Below are 22,449 nucleotides of genomic sequence, written 5' to 3'. Positions count from 1 at the left end.
AGTTGAGTGCACATGTTATAATGTGCAAGGACTCTAGTTCAAGCCCCCAGCCCCCACCTGCAGGGGGAAGCTTCACAAGTGGTTAAGCAGTGCTGCTGGTGTCTCTCTGGCTCCCCCTTCTTCTCTATTTCTGGCTGTCTGTATCCAATAAATAAATAAAGATAATAAAAAATTTTAAAGAAGAGAGAAAGTCTATGGTGGCTTGGTTCTCTCTCTCTCTTACTCATCAAAACAAACCAATTAAACTAAAGAAAGGAAGGCAGGGAGGGAGGGAGAGAGAGAGAGAGAGAGAGAGACAGAGAGAGGGGAGTCTTGGCTGCCCTAGCAGGGGTCTTAGTCAAGTCCTTTAGGACTTGGTGACATCTCAGGAGCCCCATCCTCAGGCCCTCCCTCACCCCAGACTCTCCTTACTGCCTCAGTCATGGCGCCCCTCCCCAGAATCTACTTCCTAGTTGCAGGCCCTATCCCCACCCCCACCCTATCTGTCCTGGCCTGCCTCCCCCACAGCCCCCCACACCAACCCCCCAGGCCGTCTGTCCCTGGCCAGTCTGTTTCAGCTCCAGGGACTGTAAGTGCCCAACGCCCATGCAGCTTCTGGGCGGCCTTACCCTGCGTAGCCCCTCAGTCCACGCCCAGCCGCTCCTCCTCCGGGGCGGGTGGGGTAGGGGTGGGGGCAGCTCCGGAAGCCCGGCGCCCCCGCCCCCGACGCTCTGCACAAGGCGGCTGGAGCTGGAGCGTGCCACCCTGGGCTGGAGCTCCTCACGGTCCCCCACGACCTCTGAACCCCACCAGCCTCTGGGCCACTGCAGGGTCCTGAGCCCCTCCCCACCCATTCCGAGACCCTCCTTCCTCCCTCCCACCTCCCTGACCTTCCCACTCACCTCCTCACCAAGGACCCCCCCCCCCAGTCCCTGCTGTGCCAGGACCCTGCTCTACCTCCAGACCCCTCTCCTCCCCTGCGCGGCGCCCCTGCCCCCCTTATCCGGAGTCACCGCCTCCCTTAGCCCCCGTGGCCATGGGGGCGCCCCTGCTCGGCTGCCTGCTGATCCTGCTGGCCCTGTGGCCAGGGGGGCGTCCACAGACTGTGCTGACCGACGACGAGATTGAAGAATTCCTCGAGGGCTTCCTGCTGGAGCCTCGGGAGGACAACGTGGAGGCCCCACCGGAGCCCACGCCCGGCGCAGGCAAAGCCCAGGCCCGGGACAAGCCGGGGGCGGCCAAAGAGGGTAAGAGGGGGTGGTCTGTGCACGAGGCGTGTCCCTCAGGTGAGACAGGAGGGTCTCTGCAAGGGTGTGGCCAGTGAGCGTCACGTGTAGGGGTGACTGGGTACCCAGAGGTGGGTGCTGGCTCCTAGCCATGAGGTATGGAGGCAGGTTGGCTGCCTGTGGCAGGGGCGGAGGGGGGGGGCAACCCAGACCCCTTTCCTCCCCCGGTGTCCTTAAAGGAACCAGGCTGAGCCTGTAGGTCCCCGCCAGTCAGCCTCTCTGTGGCACCCACATACTGTGCCCGAACCCTGCCTCAGATCTTCCTGGGGAGGTGGTCCCCAGCACCCTCCTAGCCTGCTCACCTACTCAGAGACCAGAGGCAGGGAGATGGGGGGAGGGCTGCAGAAGACCCTTTCCTGCAAGGCTCCCAGGTGGCACTGGCCAGCGGGCAGTTCTGGGGGGCCATGGACGTCAGCTGAGGTGATGCATCGCGCAGGCATGTGGCCTCTTACATAATCCTCAGCGAGAATCTTAGATGTTTATCCTTGCTTTCAGGGTGACAAGGGGTTGCTTGGAGCCACAGCACTGTTGGTCAGTGCTGAAATCAGCACACACACACACACCCCCCACTCGGGGTGGACAGTTCTGAGAACCCAACCCCAGGCTCCCCCACCTCTAATCCCCACTCCAGTCTTGATGGCTGTTGTGGCAACCTTGCTACGCCCTCCCCAGTCCCCAGCTGCATTTCATAGTTTCCCAGGTTTCAATTTTGGGATTCCATACATCCTTAAATCCTCAGTAGCATTTTCTTGGAATCCTGGGGGAGCTACACCAGCAGCTCTCAGGGCTCCCCCAGACTGAATGTGCAGGCAGCTGCAGCTCTCACTTGTCCCTCTGTCCTCCCTCCCAGATCCCTGGAGCCCCTACTGGTTATGGTTATGTCCCACCCAAGTCCCTCAAGTCTCCATTCTCTTTCTCTGATGCTTCTCCTGCCCCTGTGGGAGGCTCTGGGAGGCCCCTGTCCATGCCCTGTCCCTTGTATAGCAGTCAGCATGGAGGGGGATTTTTCCTCAGCCTGGAGACCCCACAGGCCAGATGGCCTAGTCACCTGCCTGCCCCTCCCATGCCCAGCTTAGGAAAGTGGTTGGCAGGGTGGATAGGTGAACAGTGGACAGGCAGGTGGAGGGGGTGAGGCCCGCATCATGGGAACTGACTCTCCAGACCGGGATGTGCTAGCAGTGTAGACTGACTGGCAGAGAGCCAGGGTTCCAATTCCCACACTCCCACCAAGCCAAGACTTCACCTCTCAGTTCCTCCATTGGACACACGAGCGAGTAATGAAAGCCCCATTGGCAGATTGTTACACCTTGGGGAGGGGAGAGGGAAGGGGCTCTGCATGGATTTAACCCCTATCTGCACCTTGGACAGCACTTCCGGAAAAGGCCAAAGACAAAGGGAAGAAAGGAAAGAAGGAGAAAGGCCCCAAGGCCACTAAGGAGTCCCTGGAGGGTCCCCCCAAGCCAACCAAGAAGCCTAAGGAGAAACCACCCAAGGCCACCAAGAAGCCTAAGGAGAAGCCACCCAAGGCCACCAAGAAGCCCAAGGAGAAGCCACCCAAAGCCACCAAGAAGCCCAAGGAGAAGTCACCCAAAGCCACCAAGAAGCCCAAGGCTGGGAAGAGGCCCCCTACTCTGAGCCCCTCTGAGATCCTACTGTTGCCACTGCCACCACCCACCCACCTAGGTCCCCAGGAGCCACCCCAGGAGCAAGGTGGGTGCTGGGCCTGTGGGGCTCTGACCAGGAAGGGCCTCTGCTTCTTGCAGTCACCCCCCACCTCTTAGGGCCTCTAGACAGGGCACTCTCTGGGTCCTCGCCATGAATGTGACCAGTGAGTTGGACTGGCCTGCACTATCCCAGGATCTATCCTGAGGTCTCATCCAGAGTCACCTGGCTTTGAGTCTGAGAGTGCCCTGCTGGGGCAACTTTGTGGCACCCCTAGCACAAACAGAGGACCTGCGCTTCCTAGGGCCTGTCTGGTGGGGAGCCAGAGCCAGCCCTGGCCTTGGGTGGGGTTCAGTAGAGCCCAGTCTCTGTGGACATGGGGACCAAATCTCTCACTAGGGGGACCCATCCAATGAGGCATCTCACCCACCTGTTTCTGGGGTTCACATTATAGGAGGACTTGGAAGAGAGACAGAGTGATGCTGTCCACCTTGAGGGGGAGGGGTAGATGGCCTGGCTAGCTGAGGATCAGGTTGGGGCAGGGAGGGGGTCCCCACAGGTATTTTCACAGAGGCTGTGTCCCCCCCAGAGCTGGAGGAGGAGACGGAGATGCCCACACTGGACTACAATGACCAGATCGAGAGGGAGGACTATGAGGACTGTGAGTAACCCCATTCTCCTGACCTGGGTATGTGTGAGGGTTTACCTACGGACCCCCGAGCCCTTCTCTGACCCCCTTCACCCTCAGTCGAGTACTACAGGCGTCAGAAGCGGCCCAGGCCACCACCCACCAGGAGGAAGCCACCCAGGCCTGAGCCCCCCGAGGAGAAGGCCAAGCCCCCTGGGCCGGGAGTGGATATCCCAGAGGAGAGGCCAGGTAGGACAGGGCAGGGGATGGGGGGCTGCATTCTGTGCCTCCCCAGGCCTCAGGGCCACTCACCTCCCATATCCACAGAGCCACCTCTGAAACCGCTACCACCTCCACTGCCACTGCCCGACTATGGGGACGGCTATGTGATCCCAGACTATGATGACAGTGAGTGGTGGGGCCAGGCCCAAAAACCTCGTGACCTTAGGACCCCAGCTTGCTGCTCACCCTTGCCTGAACTTCCCCCTGCCTTCCTGGCTCCCAACTTTGCTCTCCACTCCCAGCCCTGACCCCCTGTCTCTTTTTTTTCCCCTCTCTCTTCCTTCTTCTTTTTTTATTTATTCCCTTTTGTTGCCCTTATTTTTTTATTGTTGTAGTTATTATTGTTGTCATCGTTGTTGGATAGGACAGAGAGAAATGGAAAGAGGAGGGGAAGACAGAGAGAGGGAGAGAAAGATAGACACCTGCAGACCTGCTTCACCGCTTGTGAAGCGACTCCCCTGCAAGTGCGGAGTTGGGAGCTCAAACCAGGATCCTTACGCTTAGTCCTTGCATCTTGCACCACCTGCACTTAACCCGCTGTGCTACCATCCGACTCCCCTCTTTCTCTTTCTTTCTTTCTTTCTTTCTTTCTTTCTTTCTTTCTTTCTTTCTTTCTCCTCAGGGTTGTCAATGGTGCTCTATGCTGGTACTATGAATCTACTGCTCCCAGAGTCCTTTTTTTTTTTTTTAATTCGATAGGACAGAAAAAATTGAGAGGTGAAGGGGAAATAGAGATGGAGAAAGTAAGATAGACACCTGCAGACCTGCTTCATCGCTTATGAAGCATCCCTGCTGCAGGTGGCAAGTGGAGGCTTGAACCTGGTCCCTTGCTTGGCTCCTTCCACACAGTACTATGTGTGCTTAACTGGGTGCACAACCACCTGCCCCCACTTCCCTCCCCCCAGCCTTTTCTTCCTTGATGGGCCTCCTGCCACCCTCTCCCACATAGATCCCTGCGTCCTGGTTCATCCATCTCCAGGGCTGACACCTCCTCTCCTTGCCAGCTGTCTCCCACTACCTGAGCCCTTCCCAGCCCCAGCACACTCTTCACACCCTCTGTGGCTTCCAGGTGCCACGTGCCACTCAAGAGTTCTTCTTTTTGTTATTTATTTATTTATTTATTTATTTGCCTTCAGGATTCACTGGGGCTCTGTGCCTATGAATCCACTGCTCCTGGGGGCTATTTTTTCCCTTTTGTTGCCCTTGTTGTTTGTTGTTATTATTGTTGTTGTTATTGCTGTCATTGTTGGATAGGATGAGAGAAATCAAAAGACTTGGGGAAGACAGCGGGGAGGGAAAGACAGACACCTGCAGACCTGCTTCACCATTTGTGAAGCCACCCCCCTGCAGGTGGGGGCCAGGGGCTCGTACCAGGATCCTTGTGCCTGTCCTTGCACTTTGCTCTATGTGTGCTTAACCTGCTGTGCTACAGCCTGGCCCCCCCCCCCTTTTTTATTTATTAATGAGAAAGAAGAGGGAGACAGAGAACCAGAGCTTCATTCTGATACATTTGATGCTGGGGATTGAACTCTAGACCTTGTATTTAAGATTCCAATGTTTCATCCACTGTGCCACCTCCTGGATTGCTATTTGATTATAAATAATATTTATTTACTTATGAGAGAAAGAGAAAAGGAGAGAGAACCAGAGTGTCACTCTGGCGTGTGCAATCCTAGGGATTGAGTTCAGGACCTCATGCTTGAGAGTCTAGTGCTTTATCCTGAGCCACTATTTATGTTTTTTTTTTTTTTTTTTAATATTTATTAGAAAGGAGGAAGGGACAGAATCAGAGCATCCCAGGCAATGCTGGGGATCCAACTCAGATCTTTATGCTTGAGACTCCCAATGCTTTATTCACTGTGCCAGTTCCCAGGCCACTCAAGGCCTCTTCCGTGCCCAAGTCCAGCCTCATCCCAGGACTCCATGCCAGTCTCTCCTGGTGGCCAGGCTGGGGAATCCCGGCGGGGGGTGGGGTGGGGTGGGGTGGGCTCCAAAGGCAGCACTGGCTCCTCAGCAGACCTCTCCCTCCCTCCTCACAGTGGACTATTACTTCCCACCTCCTGGGCGTCCCCAGAAACCAGACATGGGGTTAGAGACAGATGAAGAGAAGGAGAAACTGAGTGAGTGTCACCCTGGCTCCATCCTCCTGCAGGCCTAACCCCAGGCGCATGCCTTGCCCCCAGAGGCACCCCAGTTCAGCTCGCCCCTCACTTTCACATGCCCCACACCCAGAGCTGAGCTGACAATTCCCTCCCTTCTCCAGAGAAACCCAAGAAAGAAGGCAGCAGCCCCAAGGAGGACAGGGAGGACAAGTGGAGCGTGGACAAGGGCAGGGACCACAAAGGTGCGTGGGGACAGGGCTGGGCGCCCACAGCTGGCTGGCTGCTGCCATCTGGATACCTGGACCACTGCCTCCCTTTCTTGCTCCTAGGGCCCCCCAAGGAGAAGGAGCTGGAGGAAGAGTGGGCTCCCGCAGAGAAGATCAGTGAGTGAGGGGCTGCTGGGGCCTGGCGCGGGGGGGGGGGAGCTGGGGTGGAGAATGACACTCGAACGTCAAGCCTGACCTTCCTGATGGTGCCCCAGACCTCTTTCCTGCTCTCGAATTCATGGGATTCAGAGAGAAGGCCCTGTGAGTGGCCAGGCCCTCAGCTGCCACCCCTGGGACTTCATGGGATCCACCACCAGCTCCTGGCCCAGATGGAGAAACTGAGGCCTAGGGAGGGTCAGAACAGAGGTGGGGCTATAGCTCAGGGCTCCTTAGTTCTGAGAGGAGTAAGAAAATGGGAGAGCCACCAGCATGGGGTACCATGTCCTCAGAGTGCCCCCCCATTGGCATGGAGTCCCACCGCATAGAGGACAACCAGATCCGGGCTTCATCTATGCTGCGCCATGGCCTGGGCGCCCAGCGCGGCCGCCTCAACATGCAGGTAGGTGGCTCCCAGCGGGCAGCCTTTCCCCCCCCACACACACCCCATACTCTGACCTGCTCAGCTCCCTCCTGCCACTGCAGGCCGGGGCCACCGAGGACGACTACTACGATGGGGCATGGTGCGCCGAGGATGATGCCCGGACACAGTGGATTGAAGTGGACACCAGGAGGACCACCAGGTTCACTGGTGTCATCACACAGGGCAGAGACTCCAGTATCCAGTGAGTCAACTGGGTTCGAGGCTAGGGGGTGGGCAGTTGCAGGTCCAGCTGATGCCTAATTACAGAGGGTGTTGGGAAGTTACGCCCCTGGCTGAGTGCATGTCACAATGCACAAGGTCCCAGGTTCAAGCCCTAACTCTCCACCTGCAAGGAGAAATGCTTCACAGGGAGTGAAGCAATGTTGCAGGTGTCTGTCTCTCCCTCTCTCTGTCTCTCCCTTTCCTCTCCATTACTCTGTCTCTATCAAATACATAAACAAAAATATTAAACAAAAATACTAAAAAGGAAAAAAATGAACATTCCAGAAGGCCTCCCAGGCTGGCTCTTTAGCAACTGTCCACAGGAGCAGGGCACCAACTTCAGCCACTCCTGTCACTGGGGCTGGGCCCTATAGCCCCATCGGAAGAGCTATGGGGTGTCTGCACACCTGAGCCTGGAGGGGGCTCAGTCTTGCCCTGTCTATTCCCCAGTGACGACTTTGTGACGTCCTTCTTCGTGGGCTTCAGCAACGACAGCCAGACTTGGGTCATGTATACCAACGGCTACGAAGAGATGGTGGGGGCACCAGGGCCTCGGCTGGGGAGCGAGTGGGGCTGGGCCAGGTGGGAGTGTGGCTGAGACCCGAGTGTCCCCCCAGACCTTCCATGGGAACGTGGACAAGGACACACCGGTGTTGAGTGAGCTCCCGGAGCCCATGGTGGCCCGCTTCATCCGTGTGTACCCCTTGACCTGGAATGGCAGCCTGTGCATGCGGCTGGAAGTGCTGGGCTGCCCCGTGTCCCGTAAGTGGGGGACCAAAAGGGGCTGGAGGGGAACTGGCTGCCAGGTGGCTGGCTCAGCGCTCTGCCTGCCCTCTCTACAGCCATACACAGCTACTATGCACAGAATGAGGTGGTGACCACTGACAACTTGGACTTCCGGCATCACAGCTACAAGGACATGCGCCAGGTGGGAGGGGCTTGGGGACATTGGGAGGCTGGCCACACAGAACCTGCCAGGCCTCTCTGCTGGTCCCTGGGGCCCTGGACAGGCTGTCACCATGTCCCCTCCCCCACCAGGTGATGAAGTTGGTAAATGAAAAGTGTCCCACCATCACACGCACGTACAGCCTGGGAAAGAGCTCCCGGGGACTCAAGATCTACGCCATGGAAATCTCAGACAATCCCGGTGACCATGAAGTGGGTGAGCGCACCAAGGCCAGGCCTACAGCCCTGGATGTGAGGCAAGGCTCCGAGGTAGTGGCTGGTCCTGGGCTCTCGGTTTTTCCAGCTCAGCACCTCAGTCTGGCATCCATGTCCCACTGAGGGGTTCCAGTGGGTCTTCCGGACCCTGTAGGCCTTGGCTCCCCCCCCCCCCCCCCACTACCCCAGGCTGCTGGCTCTGAGGCCAGGTTGGGTCCTTCCTTGGATCCCCCAGGCTTCAGGGTGACAGGGTGGATGCTGAGGTGCTTGCTTTGCAGGGGAGCCAGAGTTCCGGTACACTGCTGGGATCCATGGCAATGAAGTGCTGGGCCGGGAGCTGCTGCTGCTGCTGATGCAGTACCTGTGCCGCGAATACCTGGATGGCAACCCACGCGTGCGCAGCCTGGTGCACGACACGCGCATTCACCTGGTGCCCTCACTCAATCCCGATGGCTACGAGGTGGCAGCGCAGATGGTAGGTGAGGGCCAAGAGGAGGGTGTGTGGGGGTGGGGGCAGAGGGCAGTGGGGGGCATGGCATGCCCAGGGGGGATGTGTGACTCCTGATGCCCACTCATTGGCTCCCCCAGGGCTCCGAGTTTGGGAACTGGGCGCTGGGGCTCTGGTCTGAGGAGGGCTTTGACATCTACGAAGATTTCCCGGACCTCAATTCTGTACTCTGGGGGGCAGAAGAGAGGAAATGGGTACCCTACCGGGTCCCCAACAACAACTTGCCCATCCCCGAGCGTTACCTCTCCCCAGAAGCCACGGTGAGCTCCCCCGATCACGGCACCCCAACTTAGTTAGGGGGAGGGACAGGGATATGTGGTTCCCAAGCCAGGCCTCACACTGTACCCTGCAGGTGTCCACGGAGGTGCGGGCCATCATTGCCTGGATGGAGAAGAACCCCTTTGTGCTGGGGGCCAACCTGAACGGTGGGGAGCGGCTGGTGTCCTACCCCTTCGACATGGCACGCACACCCACCCCAGAGCAGCTGCGGGCCGCGGCCCTAGCAGCTGCCCAGGGTGACGAGGAGGAGGTGTCAGAGGCCCAGGAGACTCCAGACCACGCCATCTTCCGCTGGCTGGGTATCGCCTTTGCTTCGGCCCACCTCACCATGACGGAACCCTACAGGGGTGGCTGCCAGGCCCAGGACTACACAGGTGGCATGGGCATCGTCAACGGTGCCAAGTGGAACCCCCGGGCCGGAAGTGAGTGGCCCTGGTTGGGGAGCAGAGGTTGGGGAGCACTGGGAAAGGGGTTTGGTTGACCTTGGCTTGCTGTTCTGCCCCTGCCAGCCATCAATGACTTTAGCTACCTGCACACCAATTGCCTGGAGCTCTCCATCTACCTGGGCTGTGACAAGTTCCCACATGAGAGCGAGCTGCCCCGCGAGTGGGAGAACAACAAGGAGGCGCTGCTCACCTTCATGGAGCAGGTAGGGTTGGGGGGCACCCTGAGAGGGGAGAAAGCAGGTGGGCCGAGGGGGACTCTTTGCACACCCAGACTGGGCTCTTCCTGCAGGTCCACCGTGGCATCAAGGGGGTGGTGACAGACGAGCAGGGGATCCCAATTGCTAATGCCACCATCTCTGTGAGTGGCATCAACCATGGCGTGAAGACAGGTACCCCCTCCCACCCCACACCCAGGGACCCAATTCCTGGGGCAGGGGCCCAGATTTGTGTGGTACTTGCAGCTTGTGTCTGGGCCCCTGCTCCTAATGCCAGCCCGGTAGGGGTGGGGGTAACCTCGAGGTCATGCTCCAGGCTCTCGCCCCCCCATTACAGCAAGTGGTGGCGACTACTGGCGGATCCTGAACCCGGGTGAGTACCGTGTGACGGCCCATGCCGAGGGCTACACCCCCAGTGCCAAGACCTGCAGTGTTGACTACGACATCGGGGCCACCCAATGCAACTTTGTCCTGGCACGCTCCAACTGGAAGCGCATCCGGGAGATCCTGGCCATGAACGGGAACCGGCCCATCCCGCGCGTTGACCCCTCGCGCCCCATGACCCCCCGACAGCGCCTCGCACAGCGGCGCCGCCTACAGCAGCGGCTGAGGATGCGGGAACAGATGCGACTCAGGCGCCTCAATGCCACCTCCACCTCCGCACCGCCCCCTACACTCCCCCCGCCGCCCTCCAGCCCCTCACTGGTTCCCTCCATGGCCCCCAGCCCCACCGCTGGGCCCTGGCACTTCCCGCCAGAGACCACAGCCAACTGGGAGGAGCTGGAGACGGAGACCTACACCGAGGTGGTGACGGAGTTTGGGACGGAGCTGGGGCCTGAGAAGGAGTGGGAGGAGGAGGAAGGAGAGGACCGGGGGGAGGAAGAAGAGGAGGAGGCTTTTGGTCTGGAGTTCCCTGACACCACAGTCGAGACCTACACAGTGAACTTCGGGGACTTCTGAGGAAGGCTGTGAAGGCCCTCCCACCCTGGCATAGGCCTAGCGGGGGTGTGGGGGGCAAGTGATGGACACCTGGACAGTTTCTGCACCAGCTACCTGACAATAAACCCAGCTCTTGGCAGAGGTGTCACTATTCATTCCACTGGGTGGGGAGGGGAGCGAGGTAGGGGGCAGTCACTGGGGACCCCTACCTCAGCCCTACTTCAGCTCTACCCAGCAGCCTGGCATCAGGAGGAAGGTTAAGTTTTGCTTTATTTACAGAATGGAGGTGCCCTGGGCATAGCTGGTGCAGGGAGGGGTGGTGGGCCTTTGGTCAGGGGCCCAGGTCTCCCAGGTCCTCATCAGCCCCAAAGCCTGAGAAGCTAATGGGTTGGCAAGCCAGGCCACGCAGGTTCACCAGGCAGGCTGTCTGCGTGGTGCTGAAGTCCGGGACAGCCACCAGCAGCACCGTCTGGCCCTCAGGACCTGTGGGGACAGAGGAGAGGGGAACCATCTTAGGGGGTCTGTGGTCACCAGGAGTGTTGTTGGGGATATCCCATGGCACAGGGAGTGCTGACTGACGACAGGAATAGGAAGGCGAGGATGCCAGGGAGGTCATGGGTGCTTCCCCCACTCCCCCAAGACAGCACTTGCCTCGTATGACTTTGGAGCCAAAGTTGGGGGCGCTGCCACAGAAGTAGACATGTGGGCACTCAGGGAAGACAAATGGGTCAGTTTTGTAGAAGGGGTAGCAACCTGGGAGGCAGGGAGGCTGTGGATCAGAGCTGGGCAGCCCTGGTGCTGGGGCTGTTCTGGGTAGGAGGTGGGGTGCCTCACTGCCCCTGCCCCCAACACTGGCAGTGATCTTGCCAGCTGCAACCACCCTGGGCATGGAGTGTACATAAGCCTCTGACCAACCCAGGCTCTCAAGAAGCCCCCATGGTGTGAGTTCAGGGCCACAGATGGAAGGTTCCAGATCAAAACTCAGCCCTTTGGGCTTTGCCTTGGGTCATGGCAATGCTGAAGAGGGGGGAATCCACACTGAGTCAATCCCCTCTACCTCCCAACCCTACATACTCAGGAACCCTGACAGCCACCATCCCCCCTTGGCTGAGTCCTTTTACCAAGTGTGTCAGGGGCTGTGGGGCTGATGTGACGGACCCGTAACGTCCACTCCAGAATTTCCAGGTGGTCCTCCATGCTGCTGTACCTGAAGATGTCACTCACATTCTGTCCTGATGTCCCCAGGAATCTGCAAGATAGGAGGCGAGGTTCAGCTGGTGGCCACCTGAGGAGACAAGTGGTGGTGCCCGTGCAGGCCTCTCATGACCCGTCCACAGCTCGTGGGGTGCGCCTTGTGGCCTTGAGAGGACTACTCTAGAGAGGCCCAGCCCTCCCATCCATGCCGGTGCCAGTCTGGGGTGGGGCTGGTACCTGACTCCATCAATGGTGGCCTGGTAGGGGTTGGTGACCAGCTGGAGGGTGGAGTAGGCCGTGGCCAGGGGGAACATGCAGGGGTGCAGGGGCTGCTGGGGGAGCGTGTAGTTGGTGGGGTCAAATTCTCCTGGCATCACATCCACGGGCACTGAGGCCTGGAGGGCACAGCGGTGGGGAGTCACAGGCCGCCTGGCAGTTCTCCCAAAGGCCCTGGTCCCCTCACACCTGCCTTCTCACTCACACTCAGCTGCAGGAGGATCTCATCCAGCATCTTGACAGCCTCCACGCTGGCTGCCTGGGTTTTCTTGGTCAGGTACTTGGCCTGAGGGTGGACACCCACAGGCTCTCAGGCCCCAGTAAGGTTCAGACCAGAAAGAAACCCTGATCCCTCCACCCAGGGCACTAGGCCGATAGTGCAGACAGAGGGGGCTGTGTGCTGGGGAAACCCTCCCTCAGGAAACAGACACCACCATGATGTGCTTTTCTCCCCACCCGGGGGGACCTCAGGTCTCCACAGGGAAGGGGGAACCAACATGGCCACACCTTGTTGATGGAGTCCCGGCTCTGGGTGCTGTGGCTCAGCAGGTTCCCAGCCAGGATGACGCGGGACACTTGGGCGGCACTGCGCTGCTCTCCCTCATCCCCCAGCTGCCCTGTCACCACGTCCACCAGCAGCTGGGTGCCCAGCAGGCTCTCACCGCCGCCACCACCCAGCCCCAGGCCAGATACCAGGAGCACGAACCTAAGAGTGAAGCCAGGGTCCTTCTGGGTCCAAAAGCAGGTACCCGCCTTCTCCTCCCATCCCCTCCTGGGCAGACAGCACCATCACCGGCACTGATGGGCTCCCCAGCCTCCTTGATGGCCTCCCAGGGAGGTCTGCTCACCGGTCCGAGTCCAGGGTGGGTGCGGGCTTCTGGGGCGCAAGTTCTGCAAAGCAGTGGTCCTCCACCAGGAACTTGCCATCATCACGCACAGAGCCCAGTACAGCCAGCACAGTCCCTGGGGAGCAGCAGGCTCAGGCTGGGGTGCAGCCAGCCCTCCCACTCCTCCTTCAGGGACCCAGCCCCCCCCCCCCTCCGGGAGGTGTGTGTCGCTGGTGCTGCCCCAGGCCTACCTGTCACCAGCCGGGACACGGCGATGTTGCCCTCTAGCTTGATGCGCTGCAACTCGTCCTCCAGGACCAGCTCGTCGTCCGGGTGGATGTATTTGCTCCGAGGGGGTTGGGGGACCAAGTTGTGCTAGGATGTGGAGATGGGAGGAGGTCTGGCAGCCTCTGGGCTGCTATGCAGCCCCCCACCTGCCGTGGTCAGAAGCCTGCCTCAGTCCCCCTACCCCAGGTATAAGGTGGTAGCTCACCTCCTCGCTGACCTCCCGCAGGATGGAGGGCTGGAGCAGCATGGCCTTAAAGAGGGTCCCCACCACACAACACTTCTCTGCAGGCTGCAGCTCACACAGCTTCTTGATTTGCACCTCAGTGCCTGAGGAAGTAGGGTATAAGCTCAGAGACCTTCTTGAGTGGGGACCCCACAGACCTAAAGGGTCACTCTGTCCCTGAGGGAGAGCGGTTGAATGTGGCCCTGCACCCTGGCAGACATACAGAGGAGGCGTGTGAAGACAGGCAGACACCCAAGTGAGGCCACTAGCAGCCGGGAAAGGCAGGAAGACTCTCCTCAGAGCTCTTCACACTCACTGGCCACAGTGGGATTTTGGAGGTCTGGGCTCCAGAACAGCTGAGAGTGAATTCCTGCAGTTTGGTCACTCAGTTTGCAGTTTTGTGCCTAGTTTTGGGAGTCACTGAAGAGGAGCAGAGTATCGCCTCACTCGCACCTAAATTATAACATGGACCCTTAGAGGCACACAGGCTCAGCACAGCGCTTCCTATTCATCCCATCATCTCCTTTAAGAATCTGGATTTTTCCACCTGAACCCCCTCCCTCAATGCCTCATCCTCTGAAAACAAGACACCCCCCCATCAATACTGCCAGAGTGAGTGTTATGGGATTCTCAAGCAGAACTGGGATACCCTGAGGCTTTAATGCAGGAAGCTGCATTAAGCCTGCGGGCAGATTCAGCTGGACTCAGGCCCTTCGTATAGTTATCAACCTTCACATAGTCACTCACAGCACCGAGCTCCACAGGCTATTTTCCTTTTCTGTATACACAGAGCACAATTTGTCTGGGTTATCACAGATTCTCAGGCAGAAGGAGCAGGTTCTAGGTTGCTGACTAAGGCCACTCTGATGACAGTAGTAGAAAGTTCTGTTTATGTTGAGAGGAGGGGAAGATGGCTGCCAACTGCATTTTTCTTCAAGTAATAAGTTAACCCTTGCTTCTCTCTTGAGAAGTTAACCCTGGCTTGCCTCAGGATGGCAGGAACCTAGAGGTGGTTCAGGCAGAGGTAGGGCCCAGCAGGTGGACAGACAAGGAAGGGATTGCCTGAAGGGGATGCACTAGAGACATGAGGAAGTAGCAAGTTCTACAAGGCCCAGGGATCTTGTTGACAGACCAGCCCCTTCTGAGGCTCAGTTTGCTCTAGCTCAACCCCCTCCTGTCCTGGAGTAACCAGGAAGACTCCACAGACCCCTCCCTGGGAGGGAGGGGAGGAATTCAAACTAAGATAAGGAGAAAGGCGGCTCTGGACAGAAACCTAATTCCAGAGCCCAAGGCGAGCTCCCTCAGCCCCAGGAGGGCTGTGCCCAGCACAGCCCTGGCCCCACCCCAACGCAGGCAGTATGACTTACAAACAGACTCAAGGGCTCCGCAGGTGGAGCAGGGCACAAGCGAGTGACAGTCCAGAGGCAGAGTACACACCTGCCCTCCCGAGCCAACAGCACAGAGGGAGCCAGCATGGACCAGATACCAGACAAGCGCCAGGAACAAGTAGGAACTGGGCAGGACATCTGGAGGAGGCCTGAATGGCTGAGCTGAAGTCATGCGGAAAGAAAGTGAGCTAATAAGCGGAAGGAGACAGACCGAGCTCTGGGGAGCGGGCCACTGGCAACAGGAGGTGTTCTGGGTGACACTGGCATCCAGCACCTGGCCAGTGACCATCAGCAGCCATGGTGATGGGCAGAGAGACATGGTGCCAGAGAGGGTCCAGCCAGGAAGAAGCCAGCAGCTGATGCTGACACAGGGCCCAAGGAACATGGCCCTGGAGCTCAGAGTGGGGCAAAGGGAGTCAGAAGGAGACCCCTGTCATGACACAGAGGAGAGGCAGACAGCACTTTGGCCCCACGCCAGTGGAACCCATTCCAGTGGGAACGGCCCTAACAAAGATTACAGTATGGCTGGGTTCAGCCCTGCATTCTGATGGCCTGGAACAAATAAGAGTTGTCCAGGACCACCCAAAGCTTTCCAAGTGGTACCCAAACATACCCTGGGCTGAGGCCTGCTGAACCTGGAGCCAGGGGCTGAAACGATGAGCAAGGGGCTGGGAGATAGTTCACCCAGTAGAGTGCAGGTTTGACTGTGCTCAGAGTCCTGGATTCCAGCCCAGGCACCACACAGGAGCACCATGGACAGCAAGGGGGAGGGAGGAGGCAGAGTTCAAGCATGGTGGAGCTGTGTTGTGGTATCTCTCCCCTACTCCTTCTCCCTACATCAGATGAATGAAAAGACTGGTCTGGAGAAGGCCACTAAGTCAAGGGGTGTCATGCATGCCTGAGGCCCTGGCTCCACACTCATTAAGATAAACTAAGGCAGTGTCCCCTTTCCAGCATGTACAGTTTAAAAGCATAACAGATGAACCACAGCTGCGGTGGAAAGTCACTCCCACAAACAGTGAGAGTAAGGTAGGGCAGCATCGCCCACACACTGAAGGCGGGGCTCCCGGCTTTAGCGTCAGGCAGCACCAAGGAAAACAGGGCTCAGGAGGCTTGTGAGCCAAAGACCAGACCACTCCGGCCGAGTGTACACGCCCACGTAAACAGGAGGAGGAGGAGGAGGGGGTGGGGGATGGGGAGAAGACAACATGAGGCACCACAGAACTGGTCCCTCAAAGAGGGGTCAGCGTCTTCGCAACCTTGGCACTTGCTCTGCTACACTGAGGTCCTTGAGAGTCTCTGCATGGGGACGCAGGTGAGAAATCACATGGAAGGGAAGGTAAAACATGCCACACAGAGTGAAATAGCCACTGTCCTTACCAGCACTGAGTCCTACTTCAACCCAGCCTCTGGATGAGATCTACTTACTATTTTTTCTCTTGAGAGCTGATGAGAAAGAGAAAAGGAAAGACGCCTGCACTACTGCTCCACTGCTCATAAAGCTTCCCCACTGCAGGCGGGGACTGGGGGCTTGAATCTGGATCCTTGTACACTGTAATGTGTTTGCTACTGGGTAAGCCACCAGCCAGCCCCTAAAACCTAACTTTAGCCCACGAATTTCTCAATCCAATCCTCTTAACTACTCAAAGGTGAAATGGAGGCACGAAGAGATTGTTTTTCTTAAAGTGGTTGGGAAGTGGGGTAAATGAAAAGTTCCAGTTCTGCAGGGTCTCTGACACATTCCTAACCACCCCACGCTCTGGCACATTCTGGCCCAGGGTGGCACAAGTTCCCAATCCCACCACTTACCCCAGTGCTGCTGGGCACGGCTCTCCAAGAAAGGCCGCATCTGGACAAGGCGGGTGGCATAGATGTGGGCATATTGGCGGTTAAAGCTGCGCTCGCCCAAGCGGAAGGGCTGGGAAGAGTTGCTGTAGGTCACCACAGGCACACGGGCAAAAGTGGCATTGTTGGTGGAAGGTGGGGACAGCAGAGTCTGGGCCCTCTGGGCAGCCTGCTCAGAAAACATGGCTACCACACTTGGTGTGTCCAGGCAGCTGGTTCCAGGCCAAGGAGGTAGTCACTGTGAGGACAGCAAGGTGTCTCTTCAGCCATGACCACTTTAACATGCATAAGGACCCAGGTTCAAGCCCCTGCCACTATGTGGGAGCACCCACCTATACAGGGGAAACTTAATAAGTGGTGGTGTCTCTCCTACTCAATTAAAAAAAAGTAGAATTGTGCAGATATTATGCCCCAGCAAAAACCCTGTTGGCAAATTAAAAAAAAAAAAAAAAGGGATGGAGGATGGGGGAAACAGCATAATGGTGATACAAAAAAAGACTTTCATGCCTGAGGCTCTGGGCAGCCTAGGTTCAGTTCCTAGCACTACCACAAGCCAGAACTGAGCAGGGGGTCTAGTAAAAAAAAAAAAAAAAAAAGACGGGGGCACAGGCAGGAGAGCTAGGAATGCTTTTCCCACCTGTAAACTTCAACTCAGGCGGCACACTTCCAGCTAAGGGTGGGGACAGCACGGGAATCTTCACCCACCTCACTTCCCTCTAAGAGTTTCCCCAGCACCTGCTCAATCCTCTGGGCCTGGTGCCTGCCTTATTATTATTACCTACCCCACTGCAGAGTAAACAACAGAGATGGAGCCAAAAGCAGTCACTCTTGTGCTCAAAGCTCTTCACAGGTTCCCCACTCCACTGTACACCCCTCCCCCCAGTCCCTGTGATGGCCTGTGAGGGTGCCCTCCCCATCACGCACCTGCGGGGAGCGCCGCAGAGGTTCACTAGCCACCCCTGGTCAAATATCCACTTCTGAATTGCAACTATAAGCCCCAAACCTGCTGCTTGTACTTTTGCTCTCCGTAGCCTCTGCTTTCTAAAACACGGTGTTTCTAGGCTTACTGTCTGCCTGCCCCGCCTGGCATGAGGGTGCGGGGGTGCGGGAGTCTCGCTCTCGAACCCATCCACGGGGGTTCAGGGGTCAGCAAGAAAGGGACAGTGATTTTCTTGCACACGTGCTGGAAAGCCAGCAGCCGGCAGATAACGGGGGGGGGGGGCGCAACAAGACCTGGGACTAAACCCCTAGTCTCCTCGCCCCCTTATCTCCAGCCCACCATTAGGATGTCGGGGGCCTCACAGGCCGCGGGGGCTCGGCTCCGGCTGGGACCGGGTCTGAGCATCCCCTCCACCACAAATGCAAGAATGGGGGACCCCATCCCGACTCAGCACCGCACCCCGGGTTCCGGACAGTCGTGGTGAGGATAGCGGCGCTCCCGCTCGGACCCCGCTGGCCCGGCTGCCCCACGCTGCCCACCGGCGGGACTCACGGACCCCACGCGACTCCGGAGGCCCGGGACCCCACTCACCCGCGCCGCGCGCCACGCCCGCCCTCCGCCGGATCCCGCCAATCCGCATGCCCGCTCCGCCCTCCGGCCTGCATTTCGCCAATCACCGTGCGCTCCGATGCTTCCATCACCGTGCGGCCCGCCCACCGATGTGAGTTGGCCCGCCCTCCACCGCGGCTGCCCGCCAATCCGAGCATTCCGCCTTCGTCCCCTGCAGCCAATCGCCGCACTTATCGCTCCGGGTTGTTATCACGTGACTCACCCTCCCGCCCTAATCCGGGAGGCTCCGCCTAGCCCACCCTCCGTTTGGGACACGACGCGTGCGCAAAGCGGTTCTCCTCGCTGGGGGGTGTGTTCAGCGCCGCCGGCTGCAGAGGGCGGAGGCGTGGTCAGACAGCTCTTCGGGAACCTCGCGGTGGCGTTGCTTTCCAGCAGTTTTTGATTGGGCTGGACCCAGTGCAGACTTGCTGTGGGGCGCTGACCCCCAGAGGCTGCACCATAGACCGAGGATGGAGTGGACTCTGGGGTCAGGACCGCGATGGTTTCAGTGTAGGTTGGGGTGCAGGAAGAGAGGCGGCTCTGGAAGGTTCCCCAAACTTCGTCCATTCGGGGTCCAGCTGGACCTGTCACCCACACCCCTTGTTGCCTTCCAGTGCTTCTTGGGTGTCAGCCTCGGGGCTTTCACCTTCACTAAGCCGGGGATCCCTGCCAAGTGCCAACCCCCCCCCCCCCAAGGTCCCATGCAGCTCTCCTCAGCGCCGGGGCGTGTTGGGGGCGCCCTTGAGCACGTTCTACTCATTTTCCAAATCCAGTTCTGTTCCCCAGGACAAAGTACAAGATTGCGCTTCAAAGCCCTCATTAAGGGCCTGCCTCCTCCTCCTCTTCCTCCCCCTCCTCCTCCCCTCCTCCTCCCCTCTCCCTCCCCCACCCTAGTCCTCCCCCTCCCCTCCCTTCCCCCTCCCCTCCCTTCCCCCTCTCCTCCCCCTCCCCCTCCTCCCCCTTCTTCTCCTCCTTCTCCTCCTTCTCCTTCTCCTTCTCCTTCTCCTTCTCCTCCTTCTCCTTCTCCTTCTCCTTCTCCTTCTCCTTCTCCTTCTCCTTCTCCTTCTCCTTCTTCTTCTTCTTCTTCTTCTTCTTCTTCTTCTTCTTCTTCTTTTTTTTAAGATTTATTTATCCGAGTTAAAGTGAAAAGCCCAAAGCACTGATCAGCTATGGCATGGAGTAGTTCCGGGGTTCAAACATACCTTTTGAGGACTCAGGATTTCAGGTTCTGTGCGGAAGGAGCCTGGTTCAGGCCTAGCACTTGTTTTTTAATTTGTCCAATTCCAATACCGTCTTGTTGAGAAAATGTTGATTTACAGGATTTTTTTTTTTGTCACAAGGGTGTATTTCCACATTTCCCCTAAAGAGGTGTCAGTATATTTCACCCTCCACCATTATTTTATTCTACTGTAGCCCCCCAGTCTCCTTTTGGTGCTCCTCTCTTTCCCCTTCTATGTCCCCGAATCTGCTGTGACAGACTGTAATCCATTGAGGATTCACCCTGGTTTGTCTTTTGCTTGGTGAGATCAGCCAGAATTCATCCTTCTGGCTGATCTAGCTTAACACGATTCTCTCTGGTTCTTTCCACGTTGTAATAAAGGAAAACATGTTATTGTCTCTTACAGCTGTGCCCCTGCATTCTTGACACACACACTCATTCATATTCTGCTTATGGAGCTCTTTGAAACATGGGATAGTCTCCCATTTCACACATGGGGAAAAGGAGACACAGAGAGACTACACAGCTAGTGAACAGTGCCTGGGACTCACACCAGGCAGATAGACTCTTAGCTGTGGCATCATGTTCTGTCCACACGAAGGTAATTAGCCACTCCCTTCTGCTCGCCATCTATTAAGGCATTAGTCAAACATTTGTGTGGGAGAGACAGAACTGCAATAAGCCTGCCCCCTGCCCTCAGAGAGCATAGGGAGCCTAGCTTGGTTCACTTATCACAGCACCTGCACATAGTAGACCTAGTTCAGCCTACATGAGTTGAAACAATGAGTGAATATTTGGTGTGGGTGATGGGGGGCAGTATGCTAAGTGCCTTAATAACATATCGTTCAACTTTTCTTTTTAAGAATTAAAAAAATGTCTTCGGGAGTCGGGCTGTAGCGCAGCAGGTTAAGCGCAGGTGGCGCAAAGCACAAGGACCGGCATAAGGATCCCGGTTCGAACCCCGGCTCCCCACCTGCAGGGGCGTCGCTTCACAGGCGGTGAAGCAGGTCTGCAGGTGTCTATCTTTCTCTCCTCCTCTCTGTCTTCCCCTCCTCTCTCCATTTCTCTCTGTCCTATCCAACAATGACAACAACAATAATAACTACAACAATAAAACAACAAGGGCAACAAAAGGGAATAAATAAATAAAATAAATATTTTTAAAAAATGTCTTCATTTATCAAATGAGAGAGGGGGAGAGAGACATACACGGAAACAGAACATCTGGCATATACAATACCAGGGATCAATCTCAGGGATTCATGCTTGTAAGTCAGGTGTTCTGCCCATTTTATTGCCTCCAGAATTGCCCCATCAAGTCTTTTCCCTCAGTGGAAATAGTCCCAGTAGAAACCACAGTGGCTATGAGAGGTGGGGGATGGAAAAGACCACTTTCCCCTCCACCCAGTCTTATCAAAGCACATTCTTTTACCTTAACCCACTATTCAACTTTATCTCTCTCTCTCTCTCTCTCTCTTTAACACAAAGTACAAATCAGGAAGATGCTATAAACAGACCTCGGGAGGGTTCTGAAGAGCCAGCCTCCATAAGACAGCCGTCTTTGGTATGTAGGTTATTTTAAGTTGAGGATTATGGAGGCACTGCATGGTGACAAAAAGAAAGCAATTGACAGACAACTCCCTCCTCTCCGAAGGAAGCACTACTTCTCAAGCCATTAACTTCATGAATCTAGACTTCATTTTTTGAAAATATTTATTCCATTTTGTTGCCCTTGTTGTTTTTTATTGTTGTTGTATAGACTTCATTTTTACAACATGCATTTATTCATTTATTAGATAGGACAGAGATAAATTGAAATAGGAGGGGGGAGAGAGTGGGAGAGAGAAAGAGAGACACCTGTAGACCTGCTTTACCACTCATGAAGCATCTTCCCTGAAGTACTTCAGAGTCTAGAAAGAAGGACAGATGGAAGGAGTAGGAGCAGGGCTTATGTAGGGGAAAGTTCCTGTCTTAATATATATTCTCTGGAAGAACTCCAAACTGAGGATTTTCTGTTATGGCCCCACCCTCAGACATGCCTCCCATACCAACATCAAGACTATTACGAACAACTGACATCAGTAAAACACATGCCCATGATGCACTCTTGGGGTCACACCATCTTCTGTGGAGTCCTAGTACACAACTATGGGATTAGACTCTGGATTGAGGGCCACTATCCACCTAAACTAGAATGCACTGAAGAACACTGGCTGAGCATTCTGCAAATTATCGGTATCATCGACAAGAAAGTATATGGGTTGTTCCAGGTGAAGGAAGCTATACTCAAGAGTCAGATCCAGGTTGAGGAGGTGACACTATAGTCACGCACAGGACTGGCATGTGAGGGGCTGACTTCAATCCTTTGAAATTATAAGTAGCCACAGATGAGTGATGCTCTGGTGAAAAATACAAGGACATAGGAAGGGAGATTTTAAGAATGCTTCCTTCTGGGGTCCAGGCAGTGGAGCATCTAGTTAAGCACATACAATATCATGTTTGAGGAACTGGGTTCAAGCGCCCCCTCCTTACCTGCAGGGGGGGATTCAGAAGTGGCAAATCAAGTCTGCAGCTATCTCTATTTCTCTCTCCTGCTCTACCTCCACTCCCTTCTCAATTTCTCTCTGCCCTAACAAATAAAATAGGGAGAAAAAAATTTTTTATGTACCAGTTAAATACATTTTTAGGATTCATTATCAAAACAATGAGAAAAATGTACCCCCTATTCCACACTCTGGGTGAGCTCCAACTGCTACCACATATAAATGGCACCTCTAAGTTGCATCCTGAGAAATGAATTAATATTCTTCTGTAATTTTTTTCAAGGGAACAGAACTCCTTTGAAATAATTCTAATGGACAGTGAAAAGATATCAGTCAGTGTGTGAAGAGGTGCTGACACATTGTTGTGGTAGGAAATTAGACCATGCTATTGTCTCCAGTAGTGATTAAAGGTAGTGAATCAAGCACCACCTTCATAGCTTTCTCTCACCAGTCATATAAAGGTAGGGGAAGAGAAGAAGCCTTAGTAAAATGCCAGATACAATGGAGGGAAGGCAAAAAAGTATCTTCCCAAAGCACTTAAC

At 56.2% G+C, this 22,449-nt stretch overlaps 2 protein-coding genes across 6 annotated transcripts; one reads left to right on the top strand and one right to left on the bottom strand.

Moving 5' to 3' along the window:
* Window positions 1-685: 685 nt before the first annotated feature.
* Window positions 686-10,694, top strand: AEBP1 (AE binding protein 1). 2 transcript variants are annotated; one of them, XM_060171608.1, is made up of 21 exons: window positions 686-1,226; window positions 2,634-2,986; window positions 3,260-3,271; window positions 3,474-3,588; window positions 3,676-3,804; window positions 3,883-3,963; window positions 5,877-5,957; window positions 6,101-6,181; window positions 6,269-6,322; window positions 6,655-6,764; window positions 6,848-6,987; window positions 7,458-7,542; window positions 7,625-7,769; window positions 7,850-7,935; window positions 8,046-8,169; window positions 8,447-8,643; window positions 8,757-8,936; window positions 9,029-9,377; window positions 9,465-9,604; window positions 9,691-9,790; window positions 9,954-10,694. In XM_060171608.1, the coding sequence occupies exons 1-21, from the start codon at window positions 1,016-1,018 to the stop codon at window positions 10,574-10,576; spliced, it is 3,396 nt and encodes a 1,131-aa protein (XP_060027591.1). In that variant the 5' UTR covers window positions 686-1,015; the 3' UTR covers window positions 10,577-10,694. The 2 variants fall into 2 exon arrangements, with proteins under 2 accessions (XP_060027591.1, XP_060027590.1); XM_060171607.1 differs by lacking the exon at window positions 3,260-3,271 and having other exon boundaries at window positions 687-1,226; window positions 2,634-2,975; window positions 3,517-3,588.
* A 106-nt stretch (window positions 10,695-10,800) lies between these two features.
* Window positions 10,801-18,182, bottom strand: POLD2 (DNA polymerase delta 2, accessory subunit). 4 transcript variants are annotated; one of them, XM_060171610.1, is made up of 11 exons: window positions 18,128-18,182; window positions 16,561-16,834; window positions 13,346-13,467; window positions 13,104-13,227; window positions 12,874-12,988; window positions 12,533-12,731; window positions 12,231-12,311; window positions 11,987-12,144; window positions 11,677-11,804; window positions 11,207-11,308; window positions 10,801-11,038 (listed from the first exon to the last, which is right to left on the bottom strand). In XM_060171610.1, the coding sequence occupies exons 2-11, from the start codon at window positions 16,778-16,780 to the stop codon at window positions 10,887-10,889; spliced, it is 1,401 nt and encodes a 466-aa protein (XP_060027593.1). In that variant the 5' UTR covers window positions 16,781-16,834; window positions 18,128-18,182; the 3' UTR covers window positions 10,801-10,886. The 4 variants fall into 4 exon arrangements, with proteins under 4 accessions (XP_060027593.1, XP_007524536.1, XP_060027592.1 ...); XM_007524474.3 differs by lacking the exon at window positions 18,128-18,182 and adding an exon at window positions 17,996-18,120; XM_060171609.1 differs by lacking the exon at window positions 18,128-18,182 and adding an exon at window positions 17,521-17,989.
* Window positions 18,183-22,449: the final 4,267 nt, after the last annotated feature.

This window comes from Erinaceus europaeus, chromosome 14 (assembly GCF_950295315.1).
Source record: "Erinaceus europaeus chromosome 14, mEriEur2.1, whole genome shotgun sequence".
In the NCBI taxonomy this organism is placed as follows: Eukaryota; Metazoa; Chordata; class Mammalia; order Eulipotyphla; family Erinaceidae; genus Erinaceus; species Erinaceus europaeus.
This window is presented reverse-complemented; position numbering and strand designations above follow the sequence as displayed.

Excerpts from the sequence above, each read along its gene's own strand:
- AEBP1 (XM_060171608.1), top strand. The coding sequence starts at position 1,016 with ATGGGGGCGCCCCTGCTCGGCTGCCTGCTGATCCTGCTGGCCCTGTGG. Across the intron at positions 3,589-3,675 it reads GAGGGAGGACTATGAGGACT|TCGAGTACTACAGGCGTCAG; the intron begins GTGAGTAACCCC and ends CTTCACCCTCAG. Across the intron at positions 6,323-6,654 it reads GGCTCCCGCAGAGAAGATCA|AGTGCCCCCCCATTGGCATG; the intron begins GTGAGTGAGGGG and ends CCATGTCCTCAG.
- POLD2 (XM_060171610.1), bottom strand. The coding sequence starts at position 16,780 with ATGTTTTCTGAGCAGGCTGCCCAGAGGGCCCAGACTCTGCTGTCCCCA. Across the intron at positions 12,312-12,532 it reads GCCGGGACTCCATCAACAAG|GCCAAGTACCTGACCAAGAA; the intron begins GTGTGGCCATGT and ends GTCCACCCTCAG. Across the intron at positions 12,145-12,230 it reads AGATCCTCCTGCAGCTGAGT|GCCTCAGTGCCCGTGGATGT; the intron begins GTGAGTGAGAAG and ends TGTGCCCTCCAG.